General features: G+C 38.4%; 1 protein-coding gene across 1 annotated transcript in view; it reads right to left on the bottom strand.

Moving 5' to 3' along the window:
* Gne (glucosamine (UDP-N-acetyl)-2-epimerase/N-acetylmannosamine kinase) overlaps positions 1-25587 on the bottom strand; it is a gene marked incomplete in the record, with an annotated part of 35931 nt that overhangs the window by 9955 nt on the left and 389 nt on the right. The window contains 7 exon segments of the mRNA XM_005400982.2: positions 4486-4696; positions 5444-5531; positions 7423-7635; positions 9956-10108; positions 13070-13521; positions 22150-22355; positions 25435-25587. Coding sequence (XP_005401039.2) covers positions 4486-4696; positions 5444-5531; positions 7423-7635; positions 9956-10108; positions 13070-13521; positions 22150-22355; positions 25435-25587 — 1476 coding nt within the window.

Genomic DNA, 25587 nt, shown 5'->3' with positions numbered 1-25587 from the left:
GTTGCTAGACACAGGTGCAAGTCCCTCGGTCCTTCTTTTCAATCCTGGCCTTCCAGCCATCACACCTCAGTGACAGGAGTCACTGGTGAGGAGGTAATATGCTATTTTTGACATCCCTTAGGCTGTAGCTACTTGTTAGATCCTTCTTGCATATCTCTGTCTTCCTGAGAAACCACTTTGAAGATACCACCATGTATTACAGCAGCCATTGATATTTTTCTACTAATCTATCCAATGTAATGTTTGTATTGTTCCTATCCTATTTAGTAAATGGATGCATGTCTATTATTATGTTTCCTACAACAACCACTGAGAATAGTTAATGATTATTCAATAGGTCACTCATGTATAGCTCTATTTATTTTCTTTAGAAGCCACTTTGAAGACACCATAGTACAACAACTACTGATAATCTCCTACCTCTTTTGTCTGTAACTATCTTGTAGATAACCAATAGGTAAAACAATAACCACTGATAATTTCCTACCACTTTGTCTGTAATTTGGTAAGCGCCCCCTATTATTATGTTATCCTTCTTTTACTCTTTAAAAAAAAAATTTTTTTTTTTTGGATACTCTATTCATGTATATTCCATGCTCTGAAATTTTGAAGGTTAATTTAAAATGGCATGTGATTGAATATTCAAGAAATAACTACTTTTAGGGCCAGGGATATAGCTCCGTGGCAAGGTGCCTGCCTGGCAAGTGCAAGGTCCTAAGTTCAATTCCCAGTTCCAAAAAATAAAATAAAATAAACTACTCTTAACAGCAGTCTTTTAAATTTCAGTGACGATTTTGGTAAGGAATGATAGTATATACAATGAAAGAACTGATGGAAGTTTCTTTCCACAAAATATAAATTACTTAATATTTAAATCCAATTAGGTATCAAAGATCAGTATTGACATTGGATTTTTGTTTTATATTTGTTTCAATGTTCAAATGCAGATAAAACATTTAATATTTGTCAACATGCTTTTTCAGAAGTAAATCTTAAAGTACGAAGCTTTGTTCTATGTTCTTATATTTGAAAATCACTATAAGATATGACTTGTATATTAATGATTCCCTTAAAAACCCAAATGTTTTATAATTTCCTCAGAGACAAATATTCTGTAAAGTAGCCCTGAAAATCTACACCTTTTATTCTTTTTTTTTTTTTTTTTTTCTTTTTGGGATAGGGTTTCACTATGCAGTTCAGGCTGGCCTTGAACCACTTTATAGCCTAGGCTGGTTTTTCTCCGGTACCGGGAACCGAACTCACGACCTTGCGCTTGCCAGGCAGGCGCTTTTGCCGCTGAGCTAAATCCCCAGCCCCTACACCTTTTATTCTTTTAATGTTTTAATTTGAATAATAATGTGTTTAGTCTCCTGTTTTATTTATTTATTTATTTTGGTTTTTTTTTTTCCGGTACCAGGAATCAAACTTACGACCTTGTTCTTGCCAGGCTAGTCTCCTGGATTGCTATTACATCAGTCCATTGTGATACCAACATATCCCCCTTGTCATCAGATGTTGTCTATAGAGTTGTTGTATTGGCTATTTATTTATTTATTTATTTTTGTCTTTTTGAGACAGGGTCTTGCTATGCAGTTCAGGCTGGCCTTGAGCTCACGTTGTAGCCCAGGCTGGTCTTAAACTCACAACCATCCTCCTGCCTCAGCCTCCTGAGTGCCAGGGTTACAGGTGTGCACCACCATGCCTCGCTTCTGTACTGGCTATTTAAACCATGTACTACATTGTTACAATTAATAGATGATTATGACATCATATCATTAGAATGCACGCAATCTGATACCACATTTGCAAAACGTGGCTTTTTGGTTGTTTTCTACCCTTCTAGGCTATCCACCAAAAATAGTATGGTAGCTGTGTACCTGTACATAAAACCAAAATTATAGCTAGGAGAAAAAACAACAGAAATCCATACAGGAAAATACCAAAACTCACTTGGGAGGCTGAGGCAGTTTGAGGCCAGCCTGGGTGGGCTACAAAGTGAGTTCTAGGCCAGCCTGCACTGCATAGTGAAACCCTGTCTCAAAAAGACTAAAAAAAAAAGAAAAAGAAATACCAAAATCACTTTAACAGTACTATTTTCAAATAAAATACAGAGCTTCATGAACAGTCCAAAAAATAAACAATAAAAATGTTTAGCACTTTTATGGATGACACTTTTCTAAAACAAAATATTTTATACTAAAGTTTTATAATTTTCTTTCTATAGATCACATAGTTTCCTAGTTTTGATTATTTTTATGAGTTTTTGTTGTTCTTCTGAGTAGGATTTTCCTTCTCTTTATACTCTTGTTTTTAATGCATTTTTAGATATCAAATACAAGGATGAAAGCTACCTCCAATGACTGTCATTAAAAATAAACCTAGTGGGGCTGGGGATTTAGCTCAGCAGCAAAGCACCTGCCTGGCAAGCGCAAGGTCGTGAGTTCAGTTCCCGGTACCGGAGAAAAACCAAAAAATAATAAAAAATAAATAAATAAACCTAGTGTTTTTCAACCTTCACTGTACACCAAATCAGCCTTTAACAAGTATGTATCAATGCTTGGTACCATTTAATTATTCCGAGGTGGGAACCAGGCATCTGTGTGTGTGTGTGTGTGTGTGTGTGTATGTGTGTATTCTGGGGGACTGACCCCAAGCCCACAGGTAAAACTAATGTGCAAACACTCACCTAAGGGAAACTCAAATCTTTGCCTACAATTCATGTAAGTGGAAAATTACTGTGCCTTATATATTTATCATACTATCCAACCATTTTACTAACTTTATAAGCTATGTGATTTATCATACCATCTATAAATAATATTTCTTACTGTCTGTATCTCCATTTTTTCTTTTCCTTATTTCCTTTTAAAAATTCCAGAATAATGCTAAATAACACTGCAGAAAACATTTTTTTCTTCTTGATTTCAATACAAATGTCTCTAGAATTGTACCATTACAAAGGATATTGGCCACTGATGAGCAATAAATTATCTTCACATTAACAAAATATTGTTAGCTTTTTAAAAATATTTATAAGGGGAGCCTTTTGACTTGCGAAAACTGTGCTTTATTTTATTTGACTTAATGATATTAATAAACTTCCTACATTTTGTGTTTAAAAGCTTTGCTATTTCTCAAGAAACTTTACACATTTACAATATTTTATTTTATTTTATTTTATTTTATTTTACTTTTTTGGTACCGGGAATTGGACTCAGGACCTTGTGCTTGCCAGGCAGGCGCTTGTGCTGTTGAGCTATATCCTGGGCCCTCTAAAATATTTTAAACGAAGATTTTTCTGGTAGGTTTATTCTTCCTCATTAAGTCATTAAGAGATCTTTTTAACATAGTTTGTTACTTTTATAAAGGCTCTCTCAAGCTGTCAATGCTATGGCAATGGTTTGGTTAATATGTGGAAGGTATGCTGTAATCAAAAAAGAGCAGACTTGGAAAAATGCAAAATGGAGAACCCATACAAATAAGCATATCCTGGAGAAGAAGGGATTTCTTTAACCAACTGCAGATAACTCTCACCTGTGTGGTGACAGTGATCAGCATGCTCCACATTTTACACTTGACTAAAATTCTCACTACTATAGAATTTCAGGTCTCCTGAGTGGCAAAAGCTCCCTGGGACGCTTAATAGGGTCTCCCCATTGTCCATTCAAGTCTGCTACCTCAGAGTGCCTGAGAATTTGCTTCTTTGTAATGATGATTATTTAAAAGGTAAGACAAACACTGTGATAGATCTAACCGTCAATGCTACATGCAAATGATTATAAGGTCTTCAATATGTTTCTAGTCATGGGGTGGGATGGAAGAAATAAAGATGGATTAAAAAGAAAATATTTAAAAATTCAGTATTATAAGGAAAATGGTAATATTAAAATCATACTTTTTAACAAAAAAGGCTGCATCAGAACACAGGGTAGTTTTGTTTTATTTCTGCCTTTGAGAAAAAATCCTAAGAGCCTTGAAGACAGTAAGCCTGAAAACTAGGCTCTGGGCCTATCTATGCCCTTCACCCCTACCTCCCTCTTCAGCAAGTGTACGATTAAGAACAAAGCATGTCTCAGCTTCAAACACATGCAAATGGTTCACATTTTAACGAAGCCTACCAAATGGACAAGACCTGGCACACTACAATATACACTCTAGATAATCCATTTTAGGGACAGCCTCAAATCCCCATAAACATACCCAGCTTGGGGCCACAAGTCTATTTCTTTGAGTCTATTGCTTTGAGTATGTATTTTTAAAATTCTGCCAAATAAATCCTTTTATGCCTCCTACTGACATATCCTGAAAATTCTTTTTCTGTGATGGGAGTCAGTGAACCTACAACCTACACTATGGATCAAGTGAGTCAGGGTTTCCCAGTTTTACTTTTGGGAATCTCCTTGGATTCTGTCTGTTGACAGTCTTACCTTCTAACTATTAAATTTTAAAAATCAATTACTCACAAGAGCTTAGCTGTGATTTTACCTTCATGCTGACTATTGCAACTCGGAGGTTTGTCCCTCCAAGGTCAACAGCCAGGGCACTCAGAGTTTCAAGAATATGGTCAATATCTTGGGAGATATTCTCTTTCACAGGAGGAAAGCAGAATTTCTTTTGTAGTGGCTCTTGAAGATCAATAGATTTGAGAAACTTCAAAATCCTTGGAACAGCATTTCCGTCTCCATATATCTTTGAACTGCAATATCCAAAGAAGACAATTAAATGCTTTTGACATACATGTTAAATTATATTACAGACGCTATTTAATGAAATCTGAGAGCTCATATATAAAGTATTCACACTCTTTTTAAAAAACCATCTCAGCTGGGTACAGTACTGCACACCTCAAATCCTAGCACACATGAGCATTGCAAATTCATGTCCACTCTGAGCAACTTGATGAGACCTTGTCTCAAAATAAAAAAATAAAAAGGGCTGGGGATGTAGCTCAGTGAGAAGGACCTAGACTCAATTTGCAGTACTGCCACCAAAAAAAAGGAATACAAAGTGTCATCTCTGGGCTAGGGGTGTAGCTCAGTTGAAGAGCACTTTCTTAGCATCCACAAGTCCCTAGATTCAATCCCCAGAACTTTAAAAAATAAAGTAACATTGCTACAATGCACATATACTTCGAAACATAATCCACATTAAAAAAAATCATAACGTACAATGTTATATACTTACAGAAAATCAGATTAGGCTACAGAAGTATTTCCTAGCTGAAGTACTACATTACTTAACTGAGACAAATTAAAAAGACATTGGAATTATGGCAGAGTACTAAGGGGAATGGTATCTGCTATTCTGGTCTCATCAGCAGGTAGGGTGTCTTAAGCACAGAAGAAAGTTCTCTTAAGATGATTCAATGTGATCTAGAGAGCTTTAAAATAGTTCCTGAGGCACTCCCCTTTAAATCACCTCAAAAAAGAGGTCCTATACTCACCAAGGGTACTGTTTACCAAACTGAAGGTGCAGCGCTTGCAATATTTTGTCTTGAGTGTCAGCATCTCGGACGTGAAGGACATTCTCCCCTGGGTAAATCCAGTGACACATTTCAATGATTTGGAAGCAGGAATATCCAAAGAACAAAGAAGTTAGCAGTGTGGTATGTTTATAATTTAGTCCTGAAACCTAAGAGACTGCCAAGCACTTTTGGTAAACTTTTCGAACATTTAAGGGAAAATTTCCAACGAAATAAAGCATGGTTTTACTTGTTTATTGACATAAATAAAGTGGCTGAATCTAGCATCATATACAGCTTCCCTAGTCACCTATTAAGTCCCCCTCTCAACCTGCCAGTCCTGCGTCTGCGCAGCCAGCTGCTCACTCAGCAGGGCGGGTGGGGGGACCGGCCAGCCAGCTGCCCAAGCCGTCACTTCTCCACACACATTTGCTGACCACGGTGAGACAGTGACTGCAGAAAGGGTGGCCATGACTGACAATAGGCCTGGCCAAGAAGAGAGGAAGAGTGGTGCTAGAGACGGCAGGTCAGAGGAAGGTTCTGTACTGTTTATAAGACATGATAGGCTGAAGCATGATGATGACAAAGTTAGACACACATGGCAAAGAAAGGATGACTGATGAGCAGGTACCCTGAGAAGGCACATGGGATGGAGTTCAGAGCACAGGGAGGAGGAGGCTGAGCTATGGCAGGCAGGAGACACACACACGTCTCTCCCCACCCCACTGTGAAGGAAAGAAGGAAAGGAATCCTGGATGGGTACCCACATTTGTGTAAGTACAGGGGCAGAAAGTACACGAACAACACTGCCAAATCTAAGGTTCAATTCTCCTTTCATGTCTCTTGAACTCTCAGCAGCTTTCAACACCACTACCTCAAAACACTTTACTTTCTTGGCTTTAACGGTATCACTCTCCTGGTTTTCCTCTGACCTCACGGGCAGTTCCTTTTCAATCTTCCTTGCCAGCCTTCGCTCTTCACCAGAACTCTAAGTGTTAAGTATTCTAAAAATGAGAGGAGAAGATCTAAAGATAACAGAAAGTGAGGGTGGCACTTCTGAAGAATGGAGAAAAGATCAGAGATAGAACTGGTCTCCTTGGTTCTAGTCCAGTTCTTTTCCCATTACACCATGCATGTTTCCCTTAGCTACAGGTAGACATTTGCATGTAGATAGTATTAGACAACAGATGAATGTTAATAAGAGGATCTAGCTCAATGCATACCACTACTTATACTTTAAGAAGCACCTTACTTAGAACTGCCATCTTCTCAAGTACTAGCTGAAAGTACTTTACATGAAATGAAAAAGTAATATTCACATACTGATGACACATTCAACCACATCCACTCTCTCCCTCTGTTTATTTTTGTTTTTTTAAAACAGGGTCTTGCTATGTAGTTCAGGATGGCCTTGAACTCACTATGTCGCCCTGGCTGGCCTTGAATTTGCAGCACTCCTGCCTCAGCCTCCCAAGTGTTGAGATTACAACAGGCATGTGCTACTATGCCCAGCTCACATTCTCTCTTGAACAAGGACATCAGAGACCGTAACATTTTATTTTGGGAGTTGTTTTGTTTTTTTGAGGCAGAATCTTGCTATGCAGTTCAGGCTGGCCTTGAACTCACTGTGTAGCCCAGGCTGGCCTCAAACTCATGACAGTCCTCCTGCCTCAGCCTCCCAGGTGCTGGGATTACAAACGTGCTTTGCCACGCTTGGCTAGAGACCATAATTAACTAAGAATCACTTAGCTCTAATTGATATTAGAAATATAATAAAAACCTAAGTAGAGTTCTAAAAACTTTGGTAATCATTATGTTCTGTTTATAGATTTTATGCTATTATTATTCACCTCATTCGCTCACTTGTTCACAAAAATACATACCCTTCACTGGCATGTATATACCATATAAAAATCATACAAATATAAAAGCACAGATGAAATATAAGCAAAGGCAAACACCTGTTTCTCTTCCAATCTGACGTGTGCCCAGATTGATCACAGGTGTTCCAAAAGCTCCAACCTCTCGTACCCCACAGCTGCTATTCCCAATCATACAACCAGCATGGGCAACCAGCTGTATAAACTGATCAAATGGTACATGTTTAACTGCACGAAAATTGGGGTGATGCTCAATACCCTTCTTCCTCATCACTCGAACCATCTCTTTGCTCCCTGTGAAAATGGAAAGAAACAATTGTTAGAACAGTTCATGTGACAAGTAAGTCATTTTCACTGGCAAGTGTCACCCCTACAGAAATCTCCCTAAACACTCTGGTTAGTTACTAGGGAATAGTAATTTTAATCAATGATATTTTCATGAATGAGGAGCACCTAAAACACATGAGCAGCTCTCTCTGCTTCAGTTCCTTAAGGAACTCAAAACAGGAGCAGCAGGGGCTTTTCAAACAGAGCCCAGTAAAAACCTCACCTTAAACAGTGAAGAGGCTAAAGACAGGTACAGTCTCATCTCTAAACAGAAACATCTCAGACTCCGACCCCAAGCTGATCAGACACCTCTGCCCAACTCTGCTCACATTTACACTGGTAACAGCTCCGCTGGATTGCACTCCCATGTGTGCAGACTAAACTCCAAGGAAAGACAGTCTGATACTGTGGGTGACTATTTTATCATATTTTTCTTTCAGACTTTTTTTTCCGTGCTGAGGACTGAGCCCAGGGCCTCACATGTGCTAGGCCCTAGTACTGAGCTATACCCCTACATTGATACTTTATTTTAAATGCCTGACTTAAAACTTTTTGAAGATATATGAAGAGGAACTAATATTTAATGTGTCTCTCCTTGCAACTCTATTTATTTCTTCTAGCCAAGGAAGGAAAATTTGCTCATCTGAGTGGTTAAAAGACAGAGAACTGCCCACAATGGGCAGGAGCCATTGATTTGGCAGAGCTGTGCGTGCATCTGTTCTAACTTTCTCTATGTGGCAAGGTGGTTACGTGGGCTCAGGGTTTAACTCCCTGGAGCACACCTGGCCATTTCTTTCTGCATATAGTCTTGCCAGAGCACACCAGTCCTCACCTATAATTACTGAGTATGTGGGCACATCAGAGGTATTTCTACTCCAAGATTCAGGTCTGGATTCAGTTCAAGGGTCCTCTTAGCAAGAAGCTATGTGCACTAATGTAGTTTTCTACAGAATTCTATATTGGGGAATAGGGCCCGAAGCCAGATAAAGTGATGTTTTCATACTTTCCTATTGTTCCTTGTATACATTTTATCAAAAACCTCAAATAAAGTAAGCAGCATTCATGATTTAAATATTCACCTTTAAATGATGGGGCCTTTTATTTTTACAGAGGAAACAGCACTTCTCTAAGGTGTATACAATCAGAAAAGTATATTACAAACAGAATGTATTAAAGGATACATAAATACACTATAAATATTTATGAAGCATTTAAAGGACTAGGAAAGAATAAATGTTACAGTTTTCTGAAATACTGATGTGTTACCTGAGCAAAATCTGGACTGAGTACAATGGTACTTCAGTTTACAAACTCAATTTGTTTTATGGTTTGGGGGTAGGTGGCTGCATTGTGTTTGTGTAGGGAAGATTGCCATAGTTTGTCACCTGATGCAGTTTGCAAAGGGAAGCAAAATTTTGCCACTTTTGTTTGCAAACAAATTATATGCAAAGAGAAACATTTACGAGCTAAGGTATTACTGTAGTCTTTTTTTTTTTTTTTAACCAATACCTTAACTTGTTTCTCTTCACATAAAAGACTACTCAAGGGACATTAAGAGATGTTCATTCAGAGTAAGATGGTGACCATTTTGGCACTGCTGAGAAAAGGTCCTCCTTCATCAAAGGATGCCTAAGAGCTCACCAACGAATAGTCTCTGCTAACAATAACCACTAATATCTGACAATTCTAATGTGTCAAGCTCTGCTCTGGCATTTGTCACTTGTACCTCATATCCCCATGAGCCTGTCTAAAGTCTCACTAGTACCAAGCCCTCAATACTATCATCCACCAGCAGATGATCAACCAGGGCAGGCTGGAGATCAACTGACTGGGGACTCCAGATCAAAACTGCTTACGCTCAAAATGACGTTAAAGTACAGCTAACATAAATAAGAAAAACAAGAAATAAGTAGTATGGCTATTTTACTGTGGTCGGTGGAATCATTTGACTTCCTGAGAGACTTTCTTTTACTTTGATTTCTAATGTTTGTGTCTCATGGCTCTTGGTGAAAACTCAAAAAGAAGAGAATAAACATGAGACTAAAGTAGAGATTAGAGATTTTTTTTAAAAATTCATTTATTTTTTATTAAGTTTCTACCACACAACAAAAACATCACAAGTTTTTTGATCTATGGCAAAACAAGTAATTCTTTAAGAATTGGAATGCATTTCAGAGTAGAGTGGCCTTCAATTAAAGATAGGTGAGATAGGAAGGCAATCAATAGGTAACAGAAACACAAAATTTGAAGAGGTAGGTGGCATGATTTCATTTTCAACTTCAATTACCTGCATCAATATTTGGAAACAGAACAAGGGTCCGCTTGTTAAATGAGATAAGTGCGTCCAGTGTTAATTCAAACATTTTTATGGAATGCTTAATGTCAGTGGTTACGGGGTGCTGCAGTGCAACAATGTAATCTTTACATTTTACATCATCACCTGTTTAAAGAAAACCAAACCACATTCCTCCATTAGTTAAGAATCTTAAAAAGCAGCAGCAAGTTCTAAAAGCAAGACCTAAAGTTTGTGCTTTTAAAAATTCTAAGGTAAAAACAGTTTGTCATGTTCTAAACAGGGCATTCAACTTAGAAACAAATAATACGAACTCAGAGGAAATGGTGAAGGAATCAGCCAACAGCTGATTTTACTGATTAATGCTATAAACAAAATATACCTTTAAATAGCAGGAATAGAAATTCATTGTTTTAAAATCCAAACTAGGGCTGGGGATTTAGCTCAGCGGCAAAAGTGCCTGCCTTGCAAGCGCAAGGTCGTGAATTCGGTTCCCGGTACCGGAGAAAAAACAAAAAAACAAAACAAAAAATAAAATAAAATAAAATCCAAAATATCCCAAAACACTAAAAATATTTCCAATTTCTAACTAATGTTTGTAATGAATAATAAGCATTATTCATTAAGACTGTTACAAACCAAGGAATTTAGAGATTGAATGAGCATTTCACATAATGTATAGGTACTGCACTTCCCTGTATCATCACCTATCAGATATGCAACAAATGTCAAGGTGTCTGTAACTCTGTTCAAAGGACTGGAAAGACTTCACTCATCCCTGGATACCAAGACAGTCTTTAGCAAATAGTTAAAATGGAAACAGTTTGGACTCACATTGCTATGCTAAACAATATAGAAATTTACCACGGGGCCTGTGTCATTCCATAAAACTAAAAATGCGCTCCACTCTGCACGGGGGGTTGGACCCAGTATAATACATCCCCAGCTCCCCCAACCCCACCTTTGTTTTTGAGACAGGGTCTAAGTTACTAAACTGTCCACACTCTATGCTCAATCTTGTAATCCTTTTTAACTTTGCTAGTATTTTAATTAGGATTGTTATATATTAATGTTCTATTTACAAAGCTGTGTGTTGTAAGTGGCCTCAAGCCGTTTTCCTATAAGCAGGGTGACAATATGAGAAGTTGCTCATATTAAGAAGAAGCAGGTACAGACTTTGCACAAAATGTATTACTGTCACAGATAGATGGTTCTGGCTCATTATCTTCAGTTTTCTTTCTCATGATTTCAAAAACAAAACAAAATCCAGTTTTTGCTATTTTATCATCCTTCTTTTCATAAAGAACTGTTTAAATGACCCCAAATAAGACTGTAAGCCCTGTAAGTATAATCTTGCTATCGTCTGTTTTCTAATTTTTTTCCATGATTCATTTAAGTTTTTCTGTAAAACAAGGTTTTCCAGATACACAGAGAGCTAACAGTATTATCAGAAAATTTACTTAGAAGCATATGAAAGAAAAGGAGATAAAATGACAAAAAATTGTTCCAGCAACATTATGTAGGCAGGTTCTTTGATGACTATAAATCTGCCCAAAAATGAGAAATATGAGTGGATTAATTTATCTATTGAGAGAGCCCAATTCCTTTCCTGTTCTGACATGATCTGGATAAAAATATGCACAATTTCTTTGATTACACAATCACTGAATAGTTTTCTATTCCATTATTCAATACATTTACTTTTAGAAAAAGGTTCTATCTTAATCAGTCTTTACTTTTCCCTTATATAGTATATTCATTATAAATTCACCAATTAGCATTCGTTTTGTAAACTTGTTTTCTTTACCTCTCACTAGCAAAAGGTAATTTCCAGGAAGCTAGATCATTGATCATTGAAAAATTAAGACTTCTACACTTTATTCACAAAGATAACAAACTCTGGTGATACAACTATGACTTCTGCTTTTCTACAATAATCATCAAACACTTATAGTGATAAGAACTTGAGATTTGTTAACTGCTTTTAATATTCATTATCTCATCTGAGTATTTCAACAATACCACCAAAAAAGGCATTAAAAGTTAAAATAATTTTTCCTTTGTAGTAAAGAATAAAATGCAGAAGACAAAAAACAACAACAACAACAACAACAAAACAACCCACCATACACATACATATCCCACACCAGAAATTAATATAATAAATGACTTGGTGTACACTCTTCCTAACCTTTTCATTGACTTAGCTTTTATAAAAATAAAACAGGTGTGGTGGCACACGGCTGTCATCCCAGCACTCTGGGAGGCTAAGGCAGAAGGATCCCAAGCTCAAAAGTAGTCTGGGCAACTTAAGGGACTTAGCAGAGACCCTGTCTCAAAATAATAATAAAAAAAAGGGCGAGGAATGTAGCTAAGTGATAAGGCCCTGGGTTCATTTCCCAGTATGCAAAAGGGCAGGAGCATCATATTACATATATAATTTTGTAATTTGAAGGGGATACTAGGGAATGAATCCAGGGCCTTATTTTGGCTGTTGCTGATTTTTTTATTTGTTTTGTCTAACATGCCCGGGCTTGGCTTGAACTCTCAATCCTGCCTCAGCCTCCCAGAGTACTGGAATTAAAGGTGTACACAACCATGTCTGGCGAGGAATTGTCCTTGTAACTAAATATTCACCTATATTATATCCAATGGATTAAAAGCATTCCAGTCTATAAATATAGATTTTTTTCAGAAGTTCAATCAGTAAGCCTATTTTACAGAAAAAGTGAATCTCAGCTAAAGTAGTATTACAGGGCAAGATACAAGAACTACATATAACCTTATCCGCTTACCAGACCAATTATTTAAATACTGGACAACCAAAAATCGCATTTTTTGGTTAATTTTTATAAGATATAAGGAAATATAAAAATGACAATTATCAAATTTATTCAAAACAAGAATCAACCAGTTGAAATGGTACCTGGTCCAGTGCTGCTCGGATTAGTCAGTACATAAACAAACGCCCGGCCTGAATGAGGCCTGAGGTACACTTCAGCAGATAATTTTCTGACTGCTGAAAATTAATTGTTTCTAAAAGGGCTGACGTATACCCAACATTTTCTGACAAAACAGACATAAGCTGAGAAAGCCTGACGTACATACCTAACCACATCCGAATAATACTCATATAGTCTTTGTTCTTGGCTGAGAGAAGTTTGTCGTAGGAAGGGCAGCCTGCCAGCAGGATGCGGTCGTGGTCCTCACACATGCTGATCAGATGCTGCTCTGCACTTCGGGTACAGCACACATGATAATGAGCCAGCTTCGTGATAGCATGTCTGATGGAGTCATCAATAGTCCCACTGACTTCTCCTCCTTCAATGTGAAGGATGCGGATGTTCATCAGTGCAGCAGAGGTAGCCAAGGCCAGGGCATCAAACCTGTCCCCATGAACAATCATGATATCTGGCTTCAGGCGGTTGAGGACGTCTGGTAGCTTCACTAGAGCCAGGCCCACAGACTCCACCATGGCTGCTTCGTCTTCCCCCCTCACAATTGTGTGGAGCCTAGTGTTAATGTCAAAGTCATCTTGTTCGATCATGCGGTATGTGTTTCTAGAGCAGGAGAGAAATAAGCATGTGAGAGCACGTTCACATTCGTAACATACCAAAAAAAGTGTTCTAACAGTAGCCATAAAGGAAGAAACATTTAAATTTTTGCTTGGGTAAACAAAAAATAAATTGAAATATAACTTACACAAACAATAAAGAGCGGTCTGCTAGCCCTTTCAGTAGAACTTGTAGCCTGGTTAGCTGTTTACAGGTGTACTGTGCAGCAGCCACCTAGATCAAGATGAAACACACCCTCCACCTGAGAAGCCTCCCTGCGCCCCTCCCAGCAGCAGCTGGACGGAAAACATTTTGAGGAAAATTGTTTTTTATTAGGCAAATCCTACCTTAAAAGTGGTTAAGACATTTTTCTTTTCTTTTTCAATATCAACTTTTACAAACAAGTATGTACTTTACTAAGAAAAAATGTTACTTATGAAAGCAAAGCTCATTTTTTTCTAGGAAAAAAAGAAGCCAGGAAACCTGGATGCCCAACATGTCACTGTACTATCAGTTTCTGAATGATGGAAATTATCTTCTCAATTCTCTTTCTGTGGTCCCATTAATGCAAGCATAATTCTGTAGAGAATGAAATGTAGCTTTTATAGAATTAATATAGCAATGAAATGCAGTTTCAAGATTGCTTCATGCTATAATAACAGCAACTCTCAATGCCTTAAAGTTCCTGTTATGACTAAATTTTAAGATACGGTCTTTTCTTTATATGTTAATTATCTTAAAAATACAAAATATGGAAATTATCCACAAATCCACCAATCAGCAACAATATAATTTTTCTTTCATTTTATGCACATACTTTAACAGTTAAAAACACTGTACATAAAATTTCATAATCTATTTGATCTATTTCATATTTTCTCAGATCATTAGGGCATTAAGGATTCTTTATACACATCGCTGTAGTGCAGATAGCACAACTGGGGCTGTGGGACTTCTCCATTCACCTGAACTTGGGAAACCCCTCAGGGCCAATCCTCCATCCACTGTCATAAGAGAAGCAGAAATAAAGAGAACGAAGACCTGGGAAATCTGTAGAGCGCCAGTCTGGAGCACATCCGTTAGATACAGTAGCTGGCCTACACTAACCTTCCCCCTACTCGGACATCATGAAAGGGTCACACATAGGGACTGCATGTCATGCATGTGATTATAACAGGGTAGACTACGGGAAACTCATGCACACTAGATTCCCTTGAGAAGACTTATACCTGGTCAATAATTTTTTTCACTCATATTCACAGACAGCCGATGAGAGATGCTAAGTGGGATGCAAGTCTTTCAAAACCAAAAACCTGACTTAGCTTTTTTTCCTGGTCTCCCCACCACCCTGGCACTTCTTCTCATGTTCGTGCCACCTTTCTGTTTCTGCTGGCACAAACCTGCTTGCTCTGAGCACAACTTCCCCATTAACTTCGGTAAGCGTAGCTGCTTTTCCTTTTACCACTGGGTGTATGCTTGCAATTCTTTGCTCGAGGTACATACACAAGCATCTGGAATCTTTTCCAGGAACCTGTCACACACTGTACCAACTGTGCATCAAACAGATATACTATTAGTTGTTTTGTAGTTTTCTTTAGATTTTCCTATATGGTGGTACGTGCCTGTTATCCCAAGTGGGAGGCTGAAGCAAGAGGACTGCCAAGAGTTTGAGGTCAGACTGAACTACATGGTCAGACTTTCTCAAAAAAAAAAAAAAAGGCCCTCTCCCCCAAATAATAATGTTATCTATAAATTGTGCCTTTACTTATTTTTTTCTTTTTGACAAAGACACACAGGTTTGACTATGCAATTCAGGCTGGCCTTGAACTCACTTTGTAGCCCAGGCTGGCCTTGAACTTGCAGCAATACTCCTGCCTCAGCCTCCCAAGTGCTGGGATTATAGACATGCAACACTATGCCTGGCCAATCATGTCTTTATTTGTATTTCTTCCTTTATTTTATATCTAGTACAAGTTGAAGCGAGGAAAGTAGAAATCCTTCCCTTATTCCCAATCTTAGGAGGAAACCATAAACATTATGTTAGCTGTAGGCTTCTCACAGATGGCCTTTATCAAACTGAAGTTTCCCTTCTATTCCAAGTTAAGAGCTTTATCATAACTCACTATTTATTTTTCCTGGTACTGGGGTTTGAATCCAGGGCCTTCACACTGAGCTACATCCCTAGCCCTTTATTTTATTTTTTTAAATTTTGAGACAGGGTCTCATTATGTCACTAAGTTGTCCAGGCTGGGTTCGAACTTGCAATCCTCCTGCCTCAGTCCTTTATAGTATTAGGATTACAGGGATATACTACCAAGCCTGGATGATTGTGTAATTTTGTCAAAATTGAAATAGTCATATAGGCTTCTCCTTTATATCAATTACACTGATATTCACATTTTAAGTCAATCTTCGATTCTTGAGATAAACTTGAAACAGGGTCTTGCTATGTAGTCCAGTCTGGCCTTGAACTCACAATGTAGCAGAGGTGGGCCTTGAACTGGCAGGGCTCCTGCTTCAGCCTCCATTTACTGGGATTATAGGCATGTACCACTGTACCAGTCTCAATTTCACTGAGATTTCCTATTTCTTCAACATAACTTTTGTAAGCAGTGCTTTTTTTCAAGGAGTTTGTCCATTTCGTCTGTTTGACAAACAAATTTAACTTCTATGATCAGGGATTGCATTCTCTAATATTTGTCTTCTGAAATTTACTGAGACTCAACTGAAGCCCTATGACCTGCTCTATCTTGGTGAATACTCATACTCTATCTTGGTGAATACTCATATGAAAAGAACAAGTACTTGGCAATAACTGGGAATACCTGTCTTTAAATGTCATTTAGGTTAAGGTCATTAGCTGTTTAGCTCCAGGTTTCTGTATCCTTGGGGATTTTCTATTTACCTACTGTGTCAGTTCCTGAGAACAGTTAAAATCTTCAACTCTAATTGCAGGTTTGCCTAGATGTCCTTTAGTTCTCTCAGATTTTGCTTCACGTATTTTAAAACTGTTACTAGATGCATATGGATTGTTACAGCTCCCTAAGGAGTTGATCTTTTACTGTTTTAATGTCTGTAAGAGTAGCAGTTCCTGTCTCTAGTCATATTCACTGTACGAAAGTCTTGATATAAACATACTCACAGTAGCTCTTTTATGTTTGCTGTTGGGCATGGTGTGATTTTTTTTCATTTTTTAATTTTAAATCTACATGTACCTCTATACTTAATGTGTCTAGTAGATAGCACATAGCTTTTTCACCTTGTCTAACAAACCCTTGCCTTTTAATTGAATAAATTCATTTACACTAAATTACTGATATGACTGGCTCTAGGTCTATAATCTTGTCACTTATTTCTTTTTTGTTTCCTTTTTGTCCCATCTACATTTTGTTGTTGTTTCTCTGTTCCTGGTATTATGGTTTAGATCTAAAATGTGCCCCAAGACTCACAGTCACAGGTAGAGCCTGGTCAGAACAGGCAGGTCCCGGGGGGCATGACATGGCAAGGGGATGTTCTTGTCTGTGGCTCCTCTCCCTCTCTCTCCCTCCCCCCGCCCCATACATATATATAATTTTAAGACAGGGTCTTACTAAGTTGCTAAATTACCCAGCCTAGCCTTACACTTGCAGTCCTCCTGCCTCAGCCTCCCAAAGTGCTAGGATTACAGGCATGCGACACCACTCAGCCTACTTCTTCTTTAAAATATATTTTCACTGGATAAATATTTCTGCAGGGTTTTTTCCCCCTTTGAGCATGTTAAAGATGTTCCACTATCTTTTGGTCTCTGTTGTTTTAGAGAAGAGCCAGTTATCTTTTATAACATTATTCCCCTATGAAAATGTCAGTTTTCTCTTGCTGCCATCAGTATTTTTCTCAGTTTTTGGCAAGATGACTATGTTGTGCCTTGGTGTCACGCTCTCTGTATTTACCCTGGGGGGGGGGGTTGTTGACCTATTTGGACCTTTACGTTGTTTTTTTCACCAAATTTGGAAAGCTCTGGCCACCCCTTCTTCTAAAATACCGCTGCCCCATTTTCTTCCTCCTTTCTTTTGGAAATATCAATTTTATTAGATTGCTTCTGGTATTGTCCCAGAAGTCACTGAAGCTGTTTTTTACTTTATATAATGTCTGTTGTTAATCTGTTCTTTACCTAATTTTTATTTATCTGCCTTCAAGTTCACTGACCATATCTTCTTTTTGGCAGCTATATCAATTGAATTTTATATACTGTACTTTTCAGCCTTAGACTTAATAGGTTATTTTTTATAGTTTCCCTGACTATGTTGAGATACACGCTTGTTCAGAGTCTGCTAATTACAACATTTGAGCCATCCCTGGGTCTGTTTCTGTTTTTTTTTTTTTTTTTTTTTTGTGATTGGAATCAAACTCAGGACCTTGTGCTTGCCAAGCAGGCACTTATGCCGCTGAGCTATATCCCTGGCTCCTGGGTCTGTTTCTATTGACTACTTTTTCTCTTGATGCTGGTTCAAATTTTCTAGCTTCTGACATATCTAGTAATCTGTGATTATATGTGGGACATTGCGGTTGATATGAAGAGCCTCCAGGTTCTATTATCCTCCTTTTAAGACCTATTTTCATTTAAACAAGCAGAAAGCTACTGGATGTGCAACTTGTGCACAGACCTATAATTCCAACACTTGAGAGGGTGTGACAAGAGGATCACCACAAGTCTGAGGCCAGCCTGGGCTACAGAGTGAGTTCAAGGCCAGCCTAAACTACATAGTGAGACCACGTCTCAAACAAAGAGAATGAATGAATGAATGTTCTCAGGATGAATCTGGTTCAGTTTAATTCCTGATGGAGCAAACTGGACACAATTTACAGACTAAGGTGTAAGTTTCTAGGGTTTCAATGAAAAGCCTGAGGGATTTATGAAGGCCCTCTAACTTGGCAGGGTTCAGACTCTAAACTGTCTCCAGTGAAATGGACAACGGATGAAACTGCTGTCAGTTTCTTGAGCCTCCAGCTCCTGTTTTATCATGAGTTTCTCGGAGTCCCATGCATACACAGTTCAGTAGTCAACCAAGAATTTGAAAATAATCAATATACAGATTCTGGATTTCCCCTCTATGATCCTTCATTTCTAGAATTTTTCCTCTCAGTTTTCATGTTATAACCCAAACTTCTGTTTTCTAGTATGTCAGCCTGAGCAACAATGGCTTTTTTGCTTGAATTCTAGTTAACCTATATCACATAGATTGCAGGATACTCTGAGGAAGCACTAAACATATATTTTACCTACTATAAGACAGCTCCCTTGTTTTATAGATTCACTCTCCTTCAGTTTCTGCCTGCTACAGATTGTTTTCCAGCGCTTTTGAGTATTTTTAAAAATATTTTCCAGAGTTTATAAGGAGTAGCTGAAGGAATGAGTTAGATGTAAACTGCTCTGCCATTACTACAGCCTGAGCTTTTTCTTACAAAAATGTATTTTACACATTGAATATTTAGTTCAATTACTCCTAATTTTCTCCCCACTAATGAAAGTACTTCAGATAATAAATTTATTATAGGTTTTCCTTTATCATTTTTATCTCCTTTACTATTTTATTACTTTTTCTTTTCTTTTTTTTGTTTTTGACTTCTCTGTATATCACCCATCTCTCCCATCAGAATGTAAGTTCTATGAAAACAAGGACTTTGTGTCCATCTTATTTGCCACTCGGCACATGCTAACTGCATAATAACTATTTGTTAAATGAAAAAGTGAATTTCTTAAGTACGCTGTTGTTACTTTTTTACTCAATTCTTAAGAATAGACAAATGCTGATTTTAAAAAAAATGTCCACATTTGGATCTTTTTCAACTTACTATGGGATTATGTCATGATAACCCAATTGCAAAATGAAAATGTATTTAATACAGCTAATGTGCCAAACATCGTAACTTAGAAACACAGTGCATTGTAGAATATCCGTTGTTTCTTCTTTTTTTTTTTTGTACTAAGGATTGAACCCAAGGCATTGGCACTGAGCTATATCCCCACCCCTTTTATAATTTTTTATTCTGAGACAGTCTCACAGAGTCACTAAGTTGCCCAGGCTGGACTCAAACTTGGGATCCTCTTGCCACAGCCTCCCAGAGCACCAGAATTACAACCCAGGTGCTGTTTACTCTCTTGATCTCATGATTAACCTGGAGCTGAGCTTGGCTCTTGCTGCCCAGCATTCTGAACAAGGATGGTCCCTCGTATCACTAGCCCAGGAAAAGATCACAATTCAAAATGTGAAATACATTCTGAATGTGAAATTCTGCTGAATGCATATCACATGTGACTCAGCCAGCATAAAGTTGAAAACCTAAGTTGAATCACTGTAAATCTGGGACTGTCTGAAGTTGAAACAGAAGGTAGCTTACTTTTTCTGTTGCTTTAGTATAATTTTAAAATAAATACTACCGGCCCCATGCAGTGGCACATGCCTATAGTCCTAGCACCTCAGGCAACGAAGGCAGGAGGATCATTTGCGCCCAGGAGCCTGGACAACATAGCAAGATCCCATATCCTAAGAAGAAAAACGTAATATATTTATACATTTAAATTTCAAAAGGGGGTCAAGGCATATGCCAAAATCCCAGCACTTGGAAAGCTGAGGCAGAAGGATGCTGCGAGTTTGAGGCCAGCCTAAACTCACAGTGAGTTCAAAGCCAGCCTGAACTACATACCAAGACCCTGTATCAAAAAAAGAAAGAAAAAGAAAAAGTAAAAAAAATTCAAAAGGTTATATAGTAAAAAGTCTCCCACTTTTGTCTTCTAGTCATTCAACTGCTCTTCCCAGAAGCAACCACTCTCTTGAGTTAGAATTTTTTTTTTTTTTTTTGGTCTTTTTGAGACAGGGTTTCACTATGCAGTTCAGATTGGCCTTGAACTCACTTTGTAGCCCAGGCTGGCCTTGAACTCACAGCAATCCTCCTGCCTCTGCCTCCCAAGTAATACCTGGCAAAAATATTTTAAATAAACATTTTCATTAAGTACTAGTAAAATGTCCTATTCATTAGTTTTACCAGACAAATACTACACCTTTTCACCCTTAATTACTAAGGGAGGAGATAAGAAATCTACTATAGTTTTCCTTGGAGTCTCTCTCCTACCAGTGTATCAAAATTTCATTATGTAAGTAAAAGACTCAGACTTTCATATGTGGCTTCAGCTAAAACTTCTCTTCTGCTTTAGCCTGTCACTCACATGGATTTTTGTAGATACCCAGAATTCACTGCACATTTAAAAAAAAATTCTATGGATCCCTGAGCTATCTATAACTTTCTTCTCCATTTTTTAAGTACTACCTTACAGCAAATTGTCAAACTGGTTTTTGAAGGTAAGTTTTTTATTTGTTTTACTGTTGTTCTCTTGTATAATGTATTATGTATGTATGTATGTATTATTTAGAGACAGGATCTTGCTATGTGATCCATCTGGCCTTGAACTGGCAATCCTCAGTCTTCAAGTGCTAGAATTATAGGCCTGCGCCACTATGCTCAGCTTGGTTATAAAGAATAGTCTGAAAATAACAATTTTGATATAAACTTCTTTCCTATGTAATAAACCATTTCTTAATATCTTTGAAGACTGCATGAACATCTTAATGCCACATGGGTGCACTAAATCTCACTTTATTACCTAAAGCAAAATTATCCAGGCATGGTGGCACTGGAGAGGCTGAAGTAGGAGGACTGCTACATGTTCAAGACCAGCCTAGGCTACACAGTGAAGTCAAGGCCAGCCTAAAACACGTAAGAAGACCCTCTCTCAAAATGAAAACCAAAAAAAAAAGTTTATTTCTGTGTTATGTATTTTGCTCCCGCCAAGATTACTTAACCTTCATTTTCTACATACACCTTATGATCAATATAAACTTAATGCTACAAAAATAATTATCAATGATCTTGGTAACATTTCTACTTTACCTCATAACATTGATCAGATTTTTAAAATCTTATTCCATACATATTAGTTTATATTCTTTTGACCTATAACTAGTTTTGAAGAATGGCCACTAGAACCTGTAAAACAGGCTTGGGGTGGGGTGTGTGGCTAAGCAGGAGATGTACTTAGTATGTATAAGGTCCTGGGTTCAATCCCTAGCAAAATAATAACAACAAGAAAAATCTCACAGAACAGATTACATGGCATATTTTATAGTCACAAAATCTGTATTTATAAGTGGCATTTTTCCTGAATAACAATAGTATTTATAATTATCATTTATGAATATTTACTAAGCAGTACTGCTGTGATGGACATTTTAACTATCTATTCCCCACAATAACTTAGATACAGCTTTCTGCCTGTTTTACAACTGAAGAAACAAAGGCTCAGACATACCTGACAACTTTTCCCAGGCTACGTAAAAACTACTCAGTGGTAAAACTGAGGTGTTTTTTTTTTTTTTTTTGAGACAGGGTTTTGCTATGTTGTTGAGGCTGGCCTTGAACTTACTATGTAGCTCAGGCTGGTCTCAAACTCATGGTGATTCTCTTGCCTCAGCCTCCCAAGTGCCAGGATTAACAGCGAGTGCCACTACACCACTAGAACTGGGTCCATAGGGCTACAAAAATCCAAGCTCTCTTCAGTACACTGCTACAAAGAAGAGTAAGAAAACATTTTCATCTTACCCATAGTCATCTATTAGGTGAGAGCCAAGTACCACCACATCAAGTTCAAAGAACTCAGGTTCCGTTTTAATGCCAAACATGATTGGGGCAAGTTTAGAATAATCCGCTCGGTTGCAAGTAGCAACACAAACCCGAAGCTTTCGGTTATTCCCATTCTTCTCCATGACTTGATTTTTCCGTTTTGAGAGTTTCTTAAAATAGAGTTCCTGAAGTTTCAAAAAATAAAAATTTTTGTTTATAATCAGAGTAATTCCTCAATATAAAAATAGAACTTTTTAGTTTCAAATCCTACCATTTACTATAGTAAGTTTTTTTTTTAACTATAAATCATTTACTATAGTGGAGGAAACTTTTTCCTCCACTGCTGTGGGATATTCCCACTATTATAGCTAGTTAAGAAATTAAAGCAGATTAATTATAACTCCACCTCTTTCTCTCACATTCAAAAAACATAATGCAATGCAATTAACAAGGAATGACAACTCTCCCACTCTTTCTTTCTTTTCTTTTTGTACTGGGGATTGAACTCAAGACGTCTGTACTGAGCTACATCACCTGCCTCCTTTTTAAGTTTTTTATTTTGAGCCAAGGTCTTGCTAAGTCACTAAATTGCCCATGCTGGGCTCACACTTGCAATCCAGTGTCCAGTAGTACTGGGATTACAAGCATGCATCAACTCAATGCCTGGCTTTAACTCTTATTTTAAAGGCAAGCAAATATTAGCTTCTTATTATAAAGTTACCTGCCATATCTTATAATTGAGACCAACACAAGAGACTATTACAAAACTCTGGTACAGAACTCCACTGATCTAGGTGAATTCTCTCACTTTACAGAAAGGGAAACACAAGTCCAGAGAAGAAAAATTACTTCCCCAAGATTCAAGATCATATCTTATAAGGAAAACAATCTATTCACTCTCACACTGTACACTCTCTTAAAGCAAGACAGAAAGATGAGTAAGATAAAAACCTTACCTTTAATAACTCACTAGCACTACATACACACCAGCAGCGGGCAGGACTGACAACTCCAAATACACACACCAGGTATCTCTTGCTGTGCGTCCTATGAGCACTTGAAAGCCCGTGTTCCAAACTGAACTCTGAGCTCCTCTTTTCCAACCTGTTCCTCCTTAACTGTTCTCTCAGTTGTGCACTTCTCCTCACCCAAATGCCTTGACGTCCGTGTCTTTTCTGCTCCTCACCAGCACCTCCTAAACCCTGTCAATTCACCTCCTGAATATCTTTCATCCCAACCAGAGCCTCCTTAGCCCAATCTCTCATCTTGGATCTGAACTACTGAAACAGCTAAGTGATTGCCTATCTCCAGTCATGCCCTGCCTCCCACAGGCTTTGAAAGCGACCCTTCCAAAGTTCATAAATCTGACCACCACGTTACATCACAAGGTGCCACACTGTATCACTATAAAATCCACTGTGCTGACCGAAACCCAGCCCTACCCTGTGCCAAAGCACCAGCCACACCAAACCACTACAGTTCAACTTTCCTGGACCTCTATGCTTTTATAGATACAAGTGCCTCTACCTAAACCCTTCCCCACACCTAGGTGCCATCTCATCCTTCAAAACTCAGGGTAAGTGTCATCTCTTAAGGAAAGGATTCACATAAACTTCAGTTCCCTCTCCCAACCCTAGTAAACTGCTACCTCACCCTGGGCATCACGGACCTATCACACACAAATATACTATTGTTAACTCCTCTCCACCCTCCATTCAAAAAGTAAAACTCAAGGCAAGAGATAAGATTTAGCAAACATTTTAAACATCTGTATGAACATAAAATTTCACCTCAGGACTGTGATCTCAATGCTCAGGTTTCAGAAAGTATACTATATTTAGAATCTGTAACCAGGAATTCAGAGAACTTGAGTAAGGGTGTCAAACAAAGAGAGCTTCTCTCTGAAATTCACTGGAAAACCCATCAGTAGTCTTTTCCCCTTGGTCCTCCACCTCTTTAAGGGTAGAATCTGTGACTGTAACAACTGCTCCATTGTTGGGCCAAACACTCCATCACTGGGCTGGTTCTGATTTTGTTCCCTCGTGAAATATAATTTCCCCCAATGGAAAGCATTTATTAGGTAATAAAATGAGAATTCTGCCGAGAGTCACAGTCACAAGACCTAAGCACTAGTCAAGAAGTGACAAAACTGTTCTTCCAAAATAGCTAGCTTGTGTTTTTACGTAATTTTTGTTTGTTTGTTTGTTTGGGGGGTTTTTGTTGTTTTCAAGTTTGGTTAGTTGCCCTGTTGTTTTTAGACATGGTCTTGCCTTGTAGTTCAGGGTGGCCTTGAACTCACTATGTAGCCCAGGATGGCCTCAAACTCGTGGCAATCCTCCTGCTCCAGCCTCTGGAATGCTGGGATTTCAGGCGTGCACCACCATGCCCAGTTATGTAATCCTTGTTGCACTAACCAACACATGTTTTTGAACTGAATACATTGTTGGTGAGAATCAATTTGGGAGGTGAGGTAAAGCAAACTATTCATGGTTGATCAATTTCTATTTGCTTTACAAAGATCAGTAAACTTTCCATGTGGCAGAGCTTAATATTTAGCAGGTTACTGATTATTCTACCTAGGTAGAACTAGCCAGCCATATAAACTAACTATTAAAAATATAAAAATGTTATTTTTAACACCAAAGCTCTTTTAAGAAGTTAAACCTTAGACAATACTGTAACAGTAAAGGAGATATATATATATATATAAAACTTGGTACTGGAGACAGAACCTAAGGGGCAGGGGAGGACTTTTTAAAAATTCTTGATTAGGTAGTATATTCACATGACTTAAAACTGGAAAGTCCTTAGGTGTGGCGCACATTTCTAATATCACCACTCAGAAGGCTGAGGCAGGAGGATTGCCCAAAAGTTCCAGGCCAGTCTGGGCTACACAACTATACACAATTAAGACCTGTACGGAATTAAGAACTATATACAGTTAAGACCCTGTCCCTGTTTCAATTAACTAATTAAATAAATAAATAACTGAAAAGGCACAAGAGGCTATCTAGAGAAAGTCTCCTGTCTGTGTCCCTCAGCCACAGGCTTCACTTTGGGAGCGAAGTGACGGCTGTAATGGTTTCTTATCTACCGTGCTCCACACGGAGAGCTGAGACTCCGCAATGAGGACAACAGGGCCACGTAGAGAGATCTGAAACCCAGAGCCCGACTCCCGCGCAATGAGTCGGCTTGACTTCCTTCAGAGCGCCCACGGCCGGGTCAGCCGGGTCACCGCACCGCTCCCTGGGCAGCAGAGCACACCTCCTCGCGATCTGAACGGGTGCACGGTGTCCTCCGGCCGGGTGGAGCAACGGCAGCGCGTCGGACTCCAGGGCCGCCGAGACTCGGCAGAGCGGGCGGGGTCCGCAAGGCCGTCTCGGCGCCGTACGCACGCCAGGGCCCGGCGGCTCCCCA

This window comes from Chinchilla lanigera, unplaced genomic scaffold (genome assembly GCF_000276665.1).
Source record: "Chinchilla lanigera isolate Chin_1 unplaced genomic scaffold, ChiLan1.0 scaffold00071, whole genome shotgun sequence".
Taxonomy (NCBI): domain Eukaryota; kingdom Metazoa; phylum Chordata; class Mammalia; order Rodentia; family Chinchillidae; genus Chinchilla; species Chinchilla lanigera.
This window is presented reverse-complemented; position numbering and strand designations above follow the sequence as displayed.